This window comes from Protobothrops mucrosquamatus, unplaced genomic scaffold (genome assembly GCF_001527695.2).
Source record: "Protobothrops mucrosquamatus isolate PMUCROS unplaced genomic scaffold, P.Mucros_1.0 scaffold226, whole genome shotgun sequence".
Classification (NCBI taxonomy): Eukaryota; Metazoa; Chordata; class Lepidosauria; order Squamata; family Viperidae; genus Protobothrops; species Protobothrops mucrosquamatus.
Genome location: NW_015386577.1, coordinates 896,392 through 913,345, shown reverse-complemented (window position 1 = coordinate 913,345; position 16,954 = coordinate 896,392). Strand labels below are relative to the sequence as shown.

Genomic DNA, 16,954 nt, shown 5'->3' with positions numbered 1-16,954 from the left:
TGTGTGTGTGTGTGTTTGATTTCTATCTCACCTTTCTCTGTTTAACTCAAGATGGTGTACATAATCCTCCTACCTCCCATTTTTCCCTAGAACAGCCTGTGAAGTGGGTGGGCTGAAAGAAAGTGACTGGCCCAAAGACAACTGGCCTTCATACCTAAGGAAGAACTAAAATGTACAGTCCAACAAATTACACTAAACCGACTCTCCATATTCCAGATACTCGTAATATATGTTGCCCCGGAATATAAAGTCTGCTCACTGAAATATGCATAGGTTCAATTGTAAATATTTTAATTAATTTATTTGATATTTTGGTATCTTGCTTTTATGTGTTGTTAAATCTACAAAAATTGTATCTTTAGATTTATTTATTAAATCTATATACCACCCAGCTTGCTGGACAACTCTAGTGCGGGTGAAAATTATTAATTTAAACCATTACCAAAATCACCTAATCATTAAAAGTTTGACGTGAGAAAAACATTTCTCAAATGTTTCAATTTTCAAAGCAACTTTAGTTTCCTCACTGGCAAATTCCCTAGGCCAGCGGCTTCCGACCTTTCCTATACCCCGCACGCCTAGAACACTTCTGATATATTCTCGCACCCCTTACAAAAGTTTGAAATAACAGCAACGAATTATGCATCTACACCAGGGGTAAGCAACCTTGGCTCTTTTATGACTTGTGGACTTCAACTCCCAGAATTCCTGAGCCAGCATAGCTGGCTCAGGAATTCTGGGTGTTGAAGTCCACGAGTCATAAAAGAGCCAAGGTTGCCTACCCCTGATCTACACTTATAATTTTGAAAACCCACGTTTTTGCACCCCCTGGATGGAATATCATCACGCATCCCCAGAGGGTGCGAGCACCCCCAGTTGGGAGCCCCTGCCCTAGACACTTAATTTGCCTTTTCATTTTGCAACACGGACAGTAAATAAGAGGAAATAGCCATTCAGGTTGGAGCAATAGAAAATGAGGTGAATGGAGGGGCATTCTATCATCTTTGCTCAAAGACCGATAAGGCTCCATCACATTTCTCTTTAATTGCTGAGAGATGGGCACTTTAAGACACATTATTTAACTTTAAGCTGGACTAAAATGTAGTCCTTCTTTCTTCCTCATACTTTCCCCTTTCTGTGTTATGTCTTCTTAAGTCAGTGTTTCTCACTCTCAGAAATTTAAAATGTACAGACTGCATGCTAGAGGGAAATTCTGAGAGTTGAAGTCTACACATTTCTAAGCTAGAGGCTACTTGCCACCGAGTGTACCTCTGCCCACATTCCTGCCTGTAGAAACTAACCAAAAACCTTAAGGGAGGAAAGAAAATAAAACCTACAATAAAGGGATACAAAAAGGACCATACTGCTGAGAGAGAAAACCCATAATTATTCATATGATGGTTCAATTTTTTGTTCAAATTTTTGTTCAAAAACAAAAAGAATAAATAGAAAAGAAACAATTTAAGATAAAGCTAGGACATCAAAATCAACCCATACCTGGTTCTGAATACCATCCATACTTTGATCGCCTTCTGCCTCCATACTGGGATCTTCATTGAGCATCTCATCTGCCTTTTCTATAATATCTCGAACCTGCTCAACAAATGAATCTCTCTCTATTGCTAGTATGAATTCATTTTGCACCTGTATATAAAATTGGAATTACAGTAATTACAGAATTGCGACAGGATGATCCTCTGGAGCCAATAGCAACACTCTCCTTGAAAACCTGTGAAAAATGCGCTACACAGCATTCTAGGAAACACACATTCTTCATCTATCTTCTAGACCAGGGGTAGGCAACCTTGGCTCTTTTATGACTCGTGGACTTCAACTCCCAGAATTCCTGAGCCAGCATGGCTCAGCTTGGAAACCTCTCCCTTTCCCCTCAGCATGACTGGCTCAGGAATTCTGGGAGTTGAAGTCCACGAGTCATAAAAGAGCCAAGGTTGCCTACCCCTGGTCTAGACAAAAAAGGCAAGTGATTTTCAAATGTACAAATACTAGTTGAATTGGGTATTAACAGAACTGCTACTCTGGACAGTAAATATCTAGACAACTACTATCTGAGTTGGCAACAACTCAGTCTGCTACCCATTTGTGATCACATGGATTTTTGCAGCTCAGTGACAGCCCTAGAGCCAGATATGTCAATATTTGGCATAGAGATCCTCATTTGTCACTTTTCATTGCTTATTATAAATCACTATGGTAATTTCTTCTCCTTTAAGGATTAACAAGTAAAAAAAAAAGGAAAAGCAACATAAACATATTAAACATTTATTATAAAAGGTGCTATACCTTTTCTCAAACACACACTAGTAATGGGGAAAAACTTGTCACCAAATGTAAAGCTACTCAGTAACCATCTGATTTCAGAATTTCAAACAGTGGCTGTTAAAGCAGCTGTTTGCCAAATAAATGATAGCTTAGAATAGGGGTGTCAAACTGCCGGCCCGCAGTGAAACCGCGCCCATCCCATTGCCGGCAATGGGGGAAGAGTCGTGATACATTGCGCCATGTCACGTGACGTTGCGAGTTTGACACCCCTGGCTTAGAAGAAAAAGGCAATAATTCCTGCTGTCCAAATTTTGATTTAACCATTTTCATATAAAAAAAAGCTGAATGCTCAGTAGAAGGTAGAAACTGCAATAGACTCGGCAGTACAGATTTTAGGAGGAAATGTACCAAAATTAAAATTTTGGAGACAGAAATCTGACAGGGTAAGTTACTAAAACTATTGCTGCTAACAGTGAACTAAGTCCTCATATGAGCTGTTTTACCATTATAGAAGCGATTTCCTCTGGATTGTCACCATCCAAATCAAATTTGAAAGTAACCATTTTTCTGTTGTGTGTTTCTAGCTGACATTCCACAACTCGATCACCTTTATTTGAAACCTGGAAAAACAGAATGGTTTTCAAAATGCACATGAATACAGATGATCAACTACAGATATACTGAGCTCATTTATCTAGCTCAGTATTTATTAACCAGTGGTATGCAGTAGTGGTCTAGATGGGACACAATTCCTCTTCCTAGCTCAGAAAGTAGGAGAGAAGCAGAGCCACCAGTCCACACTCAAGTGAGTTGAGGAAAAGAAAATGAACACTCTAACACAGAAGTCCCCAACCATGAACAGCCCATGGAGAGAGGTTTTTCCGTGGACCGCAGGGGGTGTGGTTTCATGTACTGCCTGCATCCCATGGATGGGGCTTTGCTTGTTTACGTGGCCCAGTTTCTGGCATGGTGCTGCTCCACGGCCCGGGGGTTGGGGACCCCTGCTCTAACAAAACAAGAAGCCTACACGAGATTTAGGCTTAAGAGCCAAGACAAAGTAGCATTTCATGCACACATTATATGGACAACAATTAAAAGAAAATCTACCCACACAATGACAAATAATTAGCTTTCACTAATTATTTTACAATGATAGCAGTCACATCAACAGCACTGCTGCAATTGTATATATTTGTAAATCTTACAATAAGTCATAAAATATATTAATAGGACAAATCTGAATCTCAGCCTACCCTACCCCCTTGGAAAAAGTCGACTTTTGATTTCTATCTTGGTGGGAACCAGCTTCTTTGACAGAGTAATCCCAAACTACTTAGTGTTATATTTTAATCAACACAATACTATTACACAAACAGGTAACTCACATTAAGAATTCTCAGTTTGGGACGTGTAGTTTTCTCATGTCGAGAACGGCTGCGTACTGATTTACGATAATGCCGCTTTGTAGTCCTCCCTTCATGTCTACCACTAGAGGCTGAAACACTTTCATTGCAATCACTTAAGCCGGAGGCAACATCTGAATGAGCACTAAAAGAAAAAGAAAAAAAGAAAAATGTTAGTAATATTTTCCATTTCCAAATGAAATTGGTTTTACAGGTCTTCTTTTCTTTTCTTTGTTTTAGGAAGGTGGATTTTAATAGCAGCAAAATACAGCCTTTTCTGGGTGCTAAGCTTTGGTGCTGGCTCCTTAAAGTACAAATGAAGGCATTTGGCTACTTGCCAACATTGCTCAACAAACCAAAATGCAACAGCAAACCAAAAGCCACACACTCTTTGCATTTAGCATGAGCTCTCAAGTGTGTGCTATAGCTCAATAATAAAAAAAGCTGGATCCAATCTGCACTGGGTCACCAGGAGCAGACGCTTAGCTTTCTGAGCTGTAGGACGTATGCTGGAGCCCCATCCTCAGGGAACTTCTCTCTCACCAGAACGGATGGGGTCCAGATTGAGTCCAAAAGCTCGGAAGGCTAAACCTCTCCTCCCGGTGACCGACCCAGATTGGATCTTGCAACATTATCCTGGGACACGTATATTTGCCTTCATTCGATATAGAAGCTTATTTCGAATAACTTAGAATTTGAAACCTCAACATTATTATTAGCAGTGGTTCCTCTGAGCCGAAACATGTGATTTTTACAACTGCCATTTCCTCCTTGCTCCATCAGTCCTAGCCAAGAGCATTAAGGACAGAACTAATACCTGCAGTGTCAAATTGGAAGCATATTTAAAAAGGAAAAAAAAAGACACACCCTCAAGCTAATCATGACTCAGAAATTAACAAACCAACACTTGGAACAGACTGGAACAGCCTAATTTTGTTTTATGCTCAGAACAAAATCAGAATGTTTTGTTCCAGGACTGGGACAAAAACTCAGGAGGTGGGAGTTTTGTTTAAAGAACGAAGTAGCATGCACCAAAATGAATATATCTACAACAGCCCAATAAATTATAAACACTATACAATTTTTTACTGTACTATATCACCTACTTTAAGAAAGCTTCATCTACTTCAAGAGTAACGAAAAAGTTATTGTTAGGTGACTATGCTGAATATATTGGGTTCTTGCATGCTCTAAATATCTCAGAAAATCACAGTTTTAGCTTACATGCAAAATTAACTAAAAATATTCTCAAATCTGTGAATAAGAAAATCAGATTCTTTGCTATCACAACTGTCTTTCAAAAGCAGTAGCTTAGTAGTTACCTGTCTATTGAAGAAACTAATGGAGTTGATTGTGAAGGTTGCTGCTGTATTGAAGGCTGAGGCTCTGGAGGTGCAATCTGCGTGATTCCAGGAGTTGTACCCTGCAATGGGAAAGCTTAACATTCAATTACATTCTTAAACTGTTACTTTTAATCTGGTGTCATAGTCCAAATCTATGCAACTAGAAGCTGAAAAGCACTCTCTCTACATTTTTTAAAGCATCTAAGTGAATTCAAACTGTTAACTTTCAGAGGGTTTCTCGTGCAAATTCAAGAAGTCAACCATGAGATTAATGTGACATCAAAGCTTGCCATGCAACCAGAAGTCTTACTAGCAGAATGTGCAACAGAAAAGCCAATGAAGAATGCAGGGGTAATTCAAATCTCTTCCAGTCATAACAGGGCTGCAGAGAAGAGTTCTGAGGAAAGGTGTTTTTTTTCCAGGTACTACTGAGAATCTGTATCTTATTTAAAGGGCATTATTAGCCAGAAGAGAAGTACTAGCAAGTAATTTGCATCTGGGAGGCCCACTCACTTCCCAACAGCACAGCCAGGGGCAACAAGGCTTCCACATTGGCATCACATTCTGCTGTAAGAGAAATTCATTTGAAAGTTAACATACAATATTAGCTGGAATCTGAAAATGGGACCGGATCTATAACTGATGCTTTGAAATTCAGTTTCTAAAGCACATTCCCAACAACATGCAGTTCCATCCATTTACCTCTAATGCTGTCTGCTGTGTGGAAGCAGACTGGGGCACTTGAACCTGTCCTCCTAGACTGCTCAAAGAAACTAAAACATTCTGTTCCATGTAAGGCTGCCCTACTGCAGCAAGATAGCTTGGCTGAGCCAATGCTTCTGTGGGTAAAGGAGGGGACAATACTGCAGAAGGAAGGCAAGCAGAAGCCACAGAAGAGGAAGCAATGTTTGCGTCTCCAATGTACTGTGCTGGTAGCCGAGGTGGGAAGCCCTGTGACAAATGAGGAAGCCATGTTAGCTTATTTTTGTGTGAATGGTATGAAACAGCATGAAACAGACAAGAAAGGAGAAATTGCAAGCCAGGTTGTTAAAAGTGTTTTTTTTTGCCCAACCACCAATTTAGATTTACTTTTATTTCAGAAGTTCCATAGCATATTGCCCTAGGGCAGGGGTAGGCAACCTTGGCTCTTTTATCACTCGTGGACTTCAACTCCCAGTTGAAGATAAAAGAGCCAAGGTTGCCTACTCCTGCCCTAGGGTCAACTTTACCTTCCAAGCCATCATGCAGCCTGTATCTTTGTAGCAAGCAACTACTCCTCTTTGAAAGAAGAGCTTCAGCTGCAAACCCTTAAACTTCAAGATGAACTGTGCTACTCGTGGTAAAGTTAAAAAAACCCTCTACATTTCATCTGACCCCCCTCTCCTATTTTTTAATTCTAGAGGTGTGTTTGGCAAAATATAAAAGTACTGTGGCACAAGGCAAGCAAATGGTATTTTCATATTCTAAAATTAAAGAGAATATGCTGAGCGTATGTTCACAATGTAAAAAGCAATAGAGAACAAAATTACAGAACAAAAAAGCAATCAAACAAAAGTATCTCTTCTTTGTTCTCCCAGTAAAGGTAGTCCTGGACTTACAACAGTTCATTTAGTGAACGTTCAAATTTACAATGGCACTGAAAAAAATGATAAAAAATGTGTGAAAGTGATTTTTAACACTGAAAACCACTGCAGCATCCCCATGGTCATGTGATCAAAATTTGTGATCAAAATCTTGGCATATTTACAGCAGTTGCAGTGTCCCGGGGTCATGTGATCACCTTTTGCGACCTTCTGACAAGCAAAGTCAATGGGGAAGCCAGATTCACTTAACAATCGTGATTATTAACTTAACGACTGCAAGCTTCACTTAACAATGGTGGCAAGAAAGATCGTAAAATGGGACAAAATTCACTTAACAAATGTTTCATTTAGCAACAGAAATGTTGGGCTCAATTGTGGTCGCACGTCCAGGACTAACCTGTGCAGTGTACCTTCTAGTTTAAGAAATGAAAACCGAATAGCTAAAATTTCAAAAAATCATCTTAATAACTTGTCATTTTCTTCAAGCAATTCTAAGGAAGCATCTGAATTAGTATACATCCCTTCTTATATTTAAGGATGAGATAATACATGGAGTTTAAACAGTAATTTTTTTAACTCCTTTTTTAGACATTGGTAGCTGCCTTTGCACTATTGATAAATAATAATAAATGCTACTTTTTAAAATAAAAGCATCAGTGTTTTTTTTTTTTTAAATAAAGGGCCCATTTCTTAGACACAGATTTAGTTTTAAATCAGAAGATTCCCAGGTACACTGATAAACTATATTTTCCTATTTATTCTTCTTCCACGTAAAGCAGAGCTCCCATACTCAAGATTTTTCATGAGAATTAAAACATTGAGGAACTGATGAGATTACAGAGAGGGACTTTTGCTTGACTCCCAAAATACCTGGTATAGAGCATCTGTAGGTGGAAGTGGAACTTCAGCAGTTTGTCCCAGAGTAGGAGGTAATCCCATGGATTGAACACCTGGCTGAAGAAGTTGTGGGAGCACCTGGCTGGACAGCTGAGCCACAGGCTGCAAGAGAGTTGGGAGCTGGCTAGGGACAACAGTTGAGCCCACAGGAATAGCAGCTGCTGCAGCAGATGTAGCCAGGGTAAGCAGTGGCTGGTTAATGCCAGCTGCCATAGAAATGGATAGAGATGGGAAGCACGGCTGAGCCACAGACACATGAGGTGCTGGTATGGGCATCTGAGAGGCCGAGAACTGTGGAAGAAGTGGTGGTTGTATGGCCTGTCCCACTGGGAGGAAGTGAGACATGACTGGGGCAGCTGAAGACTGAGCAAGGGAAGGTGCTCCAATAGGTAATTCACCCTGGATGATCGGCACTGTTTGGGAAACAGGAAGCTGGGGAGGCAAAGAAAAATAGAGATAGGGTTTTAAGAAGCAGGGTTGCATTAGTCCAAGAAAGAAAAAATAGTTACATTTTATTTAGTAAGAGAGCATTAAAAATATTTGGTAAAACTAGCAGGAAGGTTTCTTAGCCAAGAGTAAAGGAGAAAGGCATATAGGAAAGAGCATTTTTAAGGAATGTTCAGTATTAGGATTATTGGGCTATTGGTTCCCAATATACTCTCAAAATCATACATACCAAAGGCACTTTTATTCCAGTCTATTACATAATTTTAGATCATGTCCAAACTCATGTAGGCAGTTCTTCCCCTTTCATAAATCGATGTTCCTTTCATCAACTTCATAGTTAACACACCTTTATTCTATTTTCCAGGCAATACATATCCTGTTATCTATAGTCTGTTTTTTTATCCACATGAAAGTAAAATTCTAAACTTTAGACAGCCTAGAGGGTAGCTTAGAAATCATCAAATTGTACTATACCTGTGTCCCAGCAGGTACCTGAGGCATAGGCATTACTTGTGCTTGTTGTGTTACTGGCTGCAATGGAGCAGCTCCAGTGGAAACTGATGGCTGTGGAACTTGGTACTGCCCAGTCTGCTGAGGGGTGGTTGGCTGTTGGGTAGTCTGTAATGAAAAAAATGAAATAAAAAAAGAGAATGAATTCAGAAATATTTCATTAAAAGAAAACCTTAATTTGGAATACATGTGCCTTCTGCAACCATGGATTCTATGAACAGGAATCATATTGACACTAAAATAAAATGAGCAAGTGGTAGTTCTCAAATAATCAGCCCAAGCCAGCCTCTTCAACATTGGGGATATTTGGAATTGTAAATCAACTTTTATAGGCAACAGTCTTCTAAAATACTATGTGTAAGTTGGATAGCTATATAATTTGTTTAATTAAGCAATACATTTTGTTTGGACATTTACATCATAGCCAAATAGCTATGGAGGAAAAAGTCATCCTTTTACAACTTAAGAGCAGGTTTAGCCAAATTAACCAGCTTTTGATTTAGCTGAAATCAATTGTTCCTCTTCTTAACACTTGTCCAGCATACAGTTGTTTTTGCTTGCTAGTTCTTGCAGCAAAACTATCAATGCATGATGCAATGAGGGATTTTATCTGCAGAACCTGATGCTAATTAGGATTGAAAGTGCTGAGAAAACAAGACTGGCCCCAACTCATTATGTTGGCTTCTATTCCTAAGGAAAGTGAAAAGACTAAAGCAAGAGTGGAGTTAAATGGAAAATATTTCTGCATCAATAACAGAAAAATGTGCAAAATGTAGAATGTCTGGTTGTTACAGTTGCTAAATTTATAGTATTTCCAAATGTATATCAATTTTCTGAATCTAGAACATCAATCCAGAGGAAAAACACCAAAAATGCTATGAAAATACTTTGAGGGATATCACTCAATCTGTAAAATTATACGTCTAACAACCATTCATCATTACCAGTTGGTTTTGCTGCAAAAGTTGTGATGTGTTCACTGATGATTCATTTGAGGATGGCTGCCCTTGCATCTGCATGTAAGGGAAAGAGAAACAGAATCAGACTATTCATCAGTTTCTGTACTGGGAACAATGCAACAATAATGACGCAAAGTAATAATTCCCCTGAAATGGAAAAGCATTGTATTTTAATCAATTAGGAGTGTGCAGTAATCCCAATTGTCTAAAAGGAACTTCACAATGCACCCGTCTGCAACACTTTAAAGCAGCTGCATTTTTCCAATAATCAAACTCAGTTACTAATATTATAAAAATGCAATATGTGTTTGTGAGTGTGTATGGGGGTGTTAATAAAAAAAAAGCCAACCCCAAAACAGCCTGTGCTAGAAATAGGTACACACACTCAATTTCTACAGGTAGTATGCTACTGAACTCTATTTTAAAATTTTAAATTTCCTTCAGTTTTTCAAAGATTTATATCAACCTAATCGATCACTTAAGAAGACAAAATGCTGAACTATAGTTAGTTAGGTGAAATAATGGTATTTTCTAGCCAAATCTAAGTGAATCCAAGAACCTTGTTAGAAATTTCTCAAAGATACTGTAAGGATCAGCCGTTTTTCAGAAAAAGCACCCCAAAGCCAATGGTTAGTAATTTCAAATTTTGAATGAGTAAGCAAGCAAAATCAAAACAACACAGTTATGAATGGATGTAAAATAATTTAAACTGGAATGGCAACGATCACCTTTTGTGATCATTCCCATATAATGAAATGTGTTTTATGTATTGGACTGTATCTCAATATATAATAAAAAACAAATGTTTTCAAAGAAGAAAAAAACAGAATTTAGGTTTGTAATACACGAGTACCAAGACAGAAAGGGGTTGGAGAGCTATACAAAAGAAGTGGGTATTTTGTAGCTAAGCTGAAAATATAGGAATATACGGTAAGAATTTTAATTAAATAAAAACATACAGTGTTCAAAACTTCACATAAAGGAGGAAATATGGAACACAGTTCTGAAGTCATCCTGAGGAAAAAAAAATACTATTTCTTGAAATGTCTTGCAATAATTATAATTGATAATTATTTAACCATTTTGAAATGTTCGATGTACAATTGGCTTTAACTGTTTATATTTTCATTTCATCTTCCAAGATTCTTAGAACACCCCCTCCCAATCACAGATTTTATTAGAACCACAAGAAATAGCAACAAGATAGCAATCATAGTACTAAATGCTTAGATAGGAACAGATAATGTTTTGGGGCCAATGTACATGTTTGATTGTGCAACTTGAGTATACAAATATATTAGATATATTTATATCGGCTGTAACCATATAGCAGTTTGCAAGATAGTCTTACATTAGATCGGTATTTCTCAACCTTGGCAGCTTCACGCTGGCTGGGGAATTCTGGGAGTTGGAGTCCAGTTGCCAAGACTGAGAAATACTGCATTAGAGACCCCACCTTATATGGAAAAGCATGAGAATGCTTGAGGTAAAACTGTCCTTTAGTTCTACTTATGGCATGTTGCAACAATGTGGAAAAACTGGTACTATTCTTATCATGAGCAGATAATGTTGCATGAGGCACAGGTCCGACCAGTGCTGGTTATCTAGTCTCCATGTTCTCTATCTTATTAAAAAGCATTAGCTGAAAATCACGATTGGTCAAAGGTATAATGGAAGCAGAGCTAACTATCTGGCAACTGCCACAGCATATGCAAAATTTCTGCTTGGAATGTGGAGAATTAAATGGTAAAGAATAAACATTAGGAAAGGAAGGAAAGAAAGCAGAACAAATACACTGCATGTTGTGTGAAAACAAGAGAAATAGGAAGAATATAATAGATTAAAAAGAAAGTAGTCTGATACTGTAAGTGAAATTGCTGAATGCATGTAGGATATGTCTATGGAGATTCTCGGTCATCCAGGTCATGGTTGTCCCAAAGGTGCTTTTTCAAAAGGGCAACTTTTGCAAGTCCAGTTGCTTTTTGAAAAAGCACTTTTGGGGCATGCAGGAAACGGAAGGTGTAGGTTTAAATATGAATGAAAGGGCTGAAATGTATATCAAATGCATGAATTGGTATAATCTAAGCTGTTATGTATGGAATCATGTACAGGTGATAACTGCATGCCATGAATGTGAAAGATGGTATAATGGAAGAACCAGGGATAACTATAGAAAAATAATACTATACATAAAGAAACAATCCTGTTAGGTGCAATGAAGGGGCAGATAGGAACAAAAAGTGTCTGGGCTATTTGAAAATCCAAAGATATTGCACTGTTTCAAATATGTGGTTAAGTATACCTATCCATGCATGCGTATGGAAAACAAATATTACTGTTTTGATATTTATGATGGAGGATGAGATAATTAGTGAAGGATGAAAGATTAAATATTCTGAATGTAGGGCAGATTTTTATTTTTTATTTTTGCTAAGATCAAGAATGGATCAGGGGAAATGAACATTTTAAATTTTTTTGCAAGATGTGGCGAATATCTGTAGCTCAGGTGTAGGATGAGGGTGTAGGTTCTTTCTCTGAGCTTGTGGGTTCATTTCTAATTAGGTAACAATGTATTTTAAAAAGTAGTAATAGAAACAACAGAAGAAAAAAAATACAAGTCCCATATCAAAAAGGGACTTGACATATAAGACAATTTTCCAACAGAATAGATAGCAAGTGGATGTAAGGCAGTGGCCCCCAACCTCATGGGCACCATCATGGGACCAGTTTCATGGAGAGGGGTTTTTCTGCGGAACGGAGAGGGCGGAAATTATTATCTATGTTTGTAACTTTCTGTTTTGTGTATAGTTTTTCAAACAGCTGAAGATTGTATAATTCACACACTTTATTGCGATACAATTCTACTATTGTCTGATTAAGTATTTCTGTGGTGCTATGTATTTTTGTGGTGTCTCATTATCACAGTTTGACCACACTGATCAACAACTAGTTTAGTTTAATCAAGGAGAAAGATGAGTGGATAGGGCAGACCCCCATGTTTTACTACTATTACCACTTGTGCATATCTTCAACGGGTGCCAGTTATGGATTGGGGTGTAAAATTTCTGAAATATTTAAGCTGGGGGAGGAAGGCAGAATCTTGGAAAATGGAATACTGGGCGACAAAAATATCACTTTTTTGATAAAGTGGAAAAATTTATATTTGAGTATATATATGTAATGTATATATAGCTCAGCATCTAAAATTGCGTTAACGTGCACATATGATACTTCTATGAAAGTATCATATGTGCGAAGTAATGCAATTTTAGATGCTGAGCGATACATTATGTAGTCAAACTCCTATTTATTTACAGGTCACACACATATTGTTTATAGGTAGTCCACGTCTTATGACCGCTGACTTAATGATTGTTACAATGGACTCCCCAAAAGCTACTTATTGTTTTTGAAGTTATGATAGCACAAACCCCCCATAATAATGTGGTCGCATTTTTGGCACTTGGCAACTGACTCACATTTAGGGGCGTTGGCAGCATCCTGCTGTCACATAACTGCGATTTGCATCTTTCTTTTGCCAGTGTCTGATGTTTACTTCAGGCTTCTGACAAAAAAAACCCACTGGAGAAAATTGATTTGCTTAATGACCACGGTGTTTGCTTAATTTGCTTAATAACTACCATAAAAAATATTGAAAAATTGGATCGAGTCACATGATGCCTTGACTTCCTACAACAATTTACAACCATAATTCAAGATTCAATTACGCCCATAAGTTAAGGATTTCCTGTAGTGAACTTAGTCCTAAGTAATCCTGTATAAGATTGTAACCTCAAAACATAAAATGAGTAAGTACAATTCTCTCTATAAAACAAGCTTTGTTAAGTTTCATAGAACTTACTCCTAATTAATTTTATAGTGGTTTGTTGACCTGAATTTTGTATAGCTAAATATTAAGGATTCCCAGCGCATTTATTCAAAATATATGAATGTTCTGTATAAACACCACATACATGTGAACTATCATTTCTGTTGATTTTACATTAAACAATCATAATATACAATATGAATAAGGAAATACTGGATTAATTTTTTATAAAAATGAACAAGGATATTTGAGGGCTTCTAACAGCTGTCAAAACATCCAAACCTCCCATATTTTTTTCATTTTTCAGATGGTGAAAAGAAGCTGTAAATTTCACTTACCTGAGCTTCCAAACTGAGCTTCAAGTAAGTAAAAAGACAGGATTTTTATTTTAATGCAATAAAATAACTATTTACCATACCGTATTACACAGCCCTACAACCAAGATTTGCTTACAATCAATACAACACTACACATAATAGTCCCACTGAGGGATGTTCCTAATAAGATAGGACTAGAATGGTTTCAACAGGCAACCTATTCCTGGAGAAACAATTTGTCCTTCAATATCAGAGTATCTTGGGAAGGGAGAAAGGAATGTAAGGAATCTTATACTATAGTGTCAAGATAACACTAAAAACCGAAGAAAAATGTGAAGGATTTGTACTGGTAACCTGAGGATAGAGTGCAGAAGATCTTGTTGAAACCAATGCAGAGAGTGCTTGTTCAGATGAAGTTCCCTGTGGAAAGTGGATGAAGATCTGTGAATCTGGCAATACCTTCTGAGCCATTTGGGAAGCAGAAAAAGATAAATCTGTAGCATATGATACAGATGTCCCACTCAGAGGAGGCGACAGAAAATCACTAGTATCGGAAGAAGTCAACTGTGATGAGTCACTGGAATACCCTGGGCTACCTTCCAGCCAGCTCTGGAGAACAGAACTGCCTCTACTCATCATGAACTCAGAACTCATATAATTACTCTGTTCCTCTTTTACAGGCTGAAGACGAACAGGCTGTAAAGTTCTTTGAGTAGACTCCTCCTGGTTAAAATCTGTGTGACGATTTCTATAAACACACTGAGATAAGGTTGTACTTTCTCCTGCAGTTACACTGGGAGTTTGAACATGGAACTCAAACACACTTGTTTGACCATCCCCACTGTGAGAGAGTATAGCAGGTGCAGAATGTGGAACAAAGACTGGATGAAAATTCATCTGTATGGCGTCTCCACTCAATGGGGCTGATATGCTGGACACTGGCAATAATGGATTCATTCCAGAATCCAATCTCAAATTTTGAATTTGTCTTGCCAAAAAGGTCTGCCCCGTTTGATATTCAAAACCAGAATTCTGAAGAGGGCCACTTTGTACATTTCTCGGTTCAGGAGCCTGTAGCAAGTTTTGCTCAGTTCCTTGAGCATTATAGGATACTGTCTCATAGTGTTCGGGTAATTGAGACTGATAGTGCATGCCCACTAAATATAGTGCTTCTTGGGTCAACATGTTTGTAGCATCCTCCGAAGTTGCTTGTCCAGGTCTGTAATTGTTCTGAGTCGACTTCAACACAGTGTTAGCCTGAATGTGTTCTCTTGTGGACGTATGAGCAGTTGTGCTCATTGTCGCTAATGTCTCTGGTGTCCAAATTGTTGGACTACCACCAGGGAAAAATACATTTTGGCTGGTCTTCAACAAGGGCTGGAAATGGCAAGTTTGGGCTTCAAGGATAGAAGTACTTTTGCGCCGTTGAGAAATGGACACCCCTGAAGGACAGGTGGGTGGTGGTGAGAAAGAGCCTGGCTGTTCACGAACAGTAGAAAGAATTACTTGGGAATCTAGGAATGCTGGGATTCCCCCATATGGATGCATCATGGACTGAGGCTGTATTGACATGAACAAGACAAGTAGTTCAGACATTACAGAAACATATCACCATTTCAGCTCAATAAATGGCTCTCTTTAGTAACCTTATAGAATGTCTATAGGTCATATTTAACATACAACATGTTTTGAGTGTTATACAAATCCATTAAATACATCCATGGCAGAGACTGTTGTCTATAGGAATATTTGCTTTTGTTAGAAGCTGTTTTTCCAATCATCTTTTTATTAAGATAAATACATTTTGTTAGAAGATTTGCTTCAATATCATTATTTCTCAATACATACTTTTTTTTGCAATACAGTACACTTCCTGAGAAATAGTTGTCTAAATAGGAAGAGAATCTGCTTTTAAACTGCAACAAGATCTTCATCTTCTACAAAAGCCTACAGATTATTCATTGTTTTCATACCTTCAAAACCTATTTATAACAAATGGGTTATATTTGTCAATTGTTGCATTTTATTATTCCAGAATGGATATGTTATCTCTTATATAACTTCCCATTAAATACATTCCAATATGATTAAAATGCTTAGTTTTTTCTCTTTATATTTATGAGGTCAATCGAGACCATGCATCAAAATCCCAATTGTTCTGGAAAAGCAGCAGCAAATTCTCCTATGACATAGTAAAAATATGGAGTGACAATTAATCTTACATATCCTTTGGGAATGGAGGAAAATGATTTCTTGTACTGTAGGAAAGTGATTCTAATTTTCTCTCCTTCCCTAAAAAAATAATTTCAATCACTTCTGTATGTTGACAAGAAAATATATCCATGTAGTTGCAAGGTATTGAACTTGAGTATCAAGAGCTTTACTTTTACCTCTAGTTGCTACCTAGAGATTAAACAAGAAATCCACTACTGTTCTTAACTAAAATTAAAAACATCCAGTGCGTAAAATATTCTACACTGGGAGTAGTCCTGGGGACTGATATGGCACAAAGCAACAGGACTTAAGGATGAGGAAGCTTCTGTGCTTCCTGAAATTCATAAATATGAGTCTTAGGAATTATTTTCTTTAGCCCCCATAATAGTAGAGCAAGCAGTTGCTTTCTGAACAGATGAAGCTTAAAAATTGTTTCTGCCTTCTTTCCATTGCCTACATGAAACTCTGCTTCTTTAGTATTGTGTCTAGACAAATACATACATGGTTTTACCTTCTTCATAAATAACTTGAAGTTAGGCGTGAGCAGTGAAATCAAGTTTACAGATAAAAGCACTTGTCTAGTAACAAAACATCTGCAAGCAAACAACCAAGCTCAAAGAGCACAGAAGACTCAACAGTTACAGGTGAAAGTTATACAGGTAATTAAAGCAAATGGCCTCAAAGTTATCCACATAGTAAGTAAATTATTATAGCAAATACATTCAGTGCAAATAAGTTTTAAATGATATATATATTTGATTTAAACAATCATCATGCATCAGTGGATTAATAATATGGAACAATATTTTATTATAGGTCCTATTTGTTATAGATCCCTGTAGGGTTAATGTTTATTATTTTCCATTTTCTTTGCACAATTCTGTTTATTTTAACTGCTTCCCCAATTGATTACATTAAAAAAGAAAGCCAAGTATCTTGTTGAAATTGAAAAATAATGAAACTTTGATTTCAGGTTCTGATGATTAGAATGATTTTCTAATTAAAGAAATGGCTTGAAATGTGAAATGTAAAGCAAAAGGTTGATGTTGATTTTTGCAATCTACTGGACCGAAGAAATTTGGAAGTTATTCTTTTTCTCTCATTCATTTTTCTGTCTTTTCTTATTTTTCTAACTTTTGTTTCTTCTATATTTTTATCTTATAATGAAACTT

The 16,954-nt window shown here is 37.4% G+C and overlaps 1 protein-coding gene across 1 annotated transcript in view; it reads right to left on the bottom strand.

The window, feature by feature from the left end:
• Nucleotides 1-16,954, bottom strand: part of WNK1 (WNK lysine deficient protein kinase 1) — a 129,772-nt gene that overhangs the window by 32,433 nt on the left and 80,385 nt on the right. The window contains exons 10-19 of the mRNA XM_029283779.1: nucleotides 13,923-15,128; nucleotides 9,408-9,476; nucleotides 8,428-8,571; nucleotides 7,480-7,938; nucleotides 5,729-5,977; nucleotides 5,006-5,106; nucleotides 3,666-3,828; nucleotides 2,784-2,900; nucleotides 1,498-1,644; nucleotides 1,302-1,308 (exon numbers count right to left, since the gene is read on the bottom strand). Of these exons, the coding sequence (XP_029139612.1) occupies nucleotides 1,302-1,308; nucleotides 1,498-1,644; nucleotides 2,784-2,900; nucleotides 3,666-3,828; nucleotides 5,006-5,106; nucleotides 5,729-5,977; nucleotides 7,480-7,938; nucleotides 8,428-8,571; nucleotides 9,408-9,476; nucleotides 13,923-15,128 (2,662 nt within the window). The remainder of the gene's footprint in view (nucleotides 1-1,301; nucleotides 1,309-1,497; nucleotides 1,645-2,783; nucleotides 2,901-3,665; nucleotides 3,829-5,005; nucleotides 5,107-5,728; nucleotides 5,978-7,479; nucleotides 7,939-8,427; nucleotides 8,572-9,407; nucleotides 9,477-13,922; nucleotides 15,129-16,954) is intronic.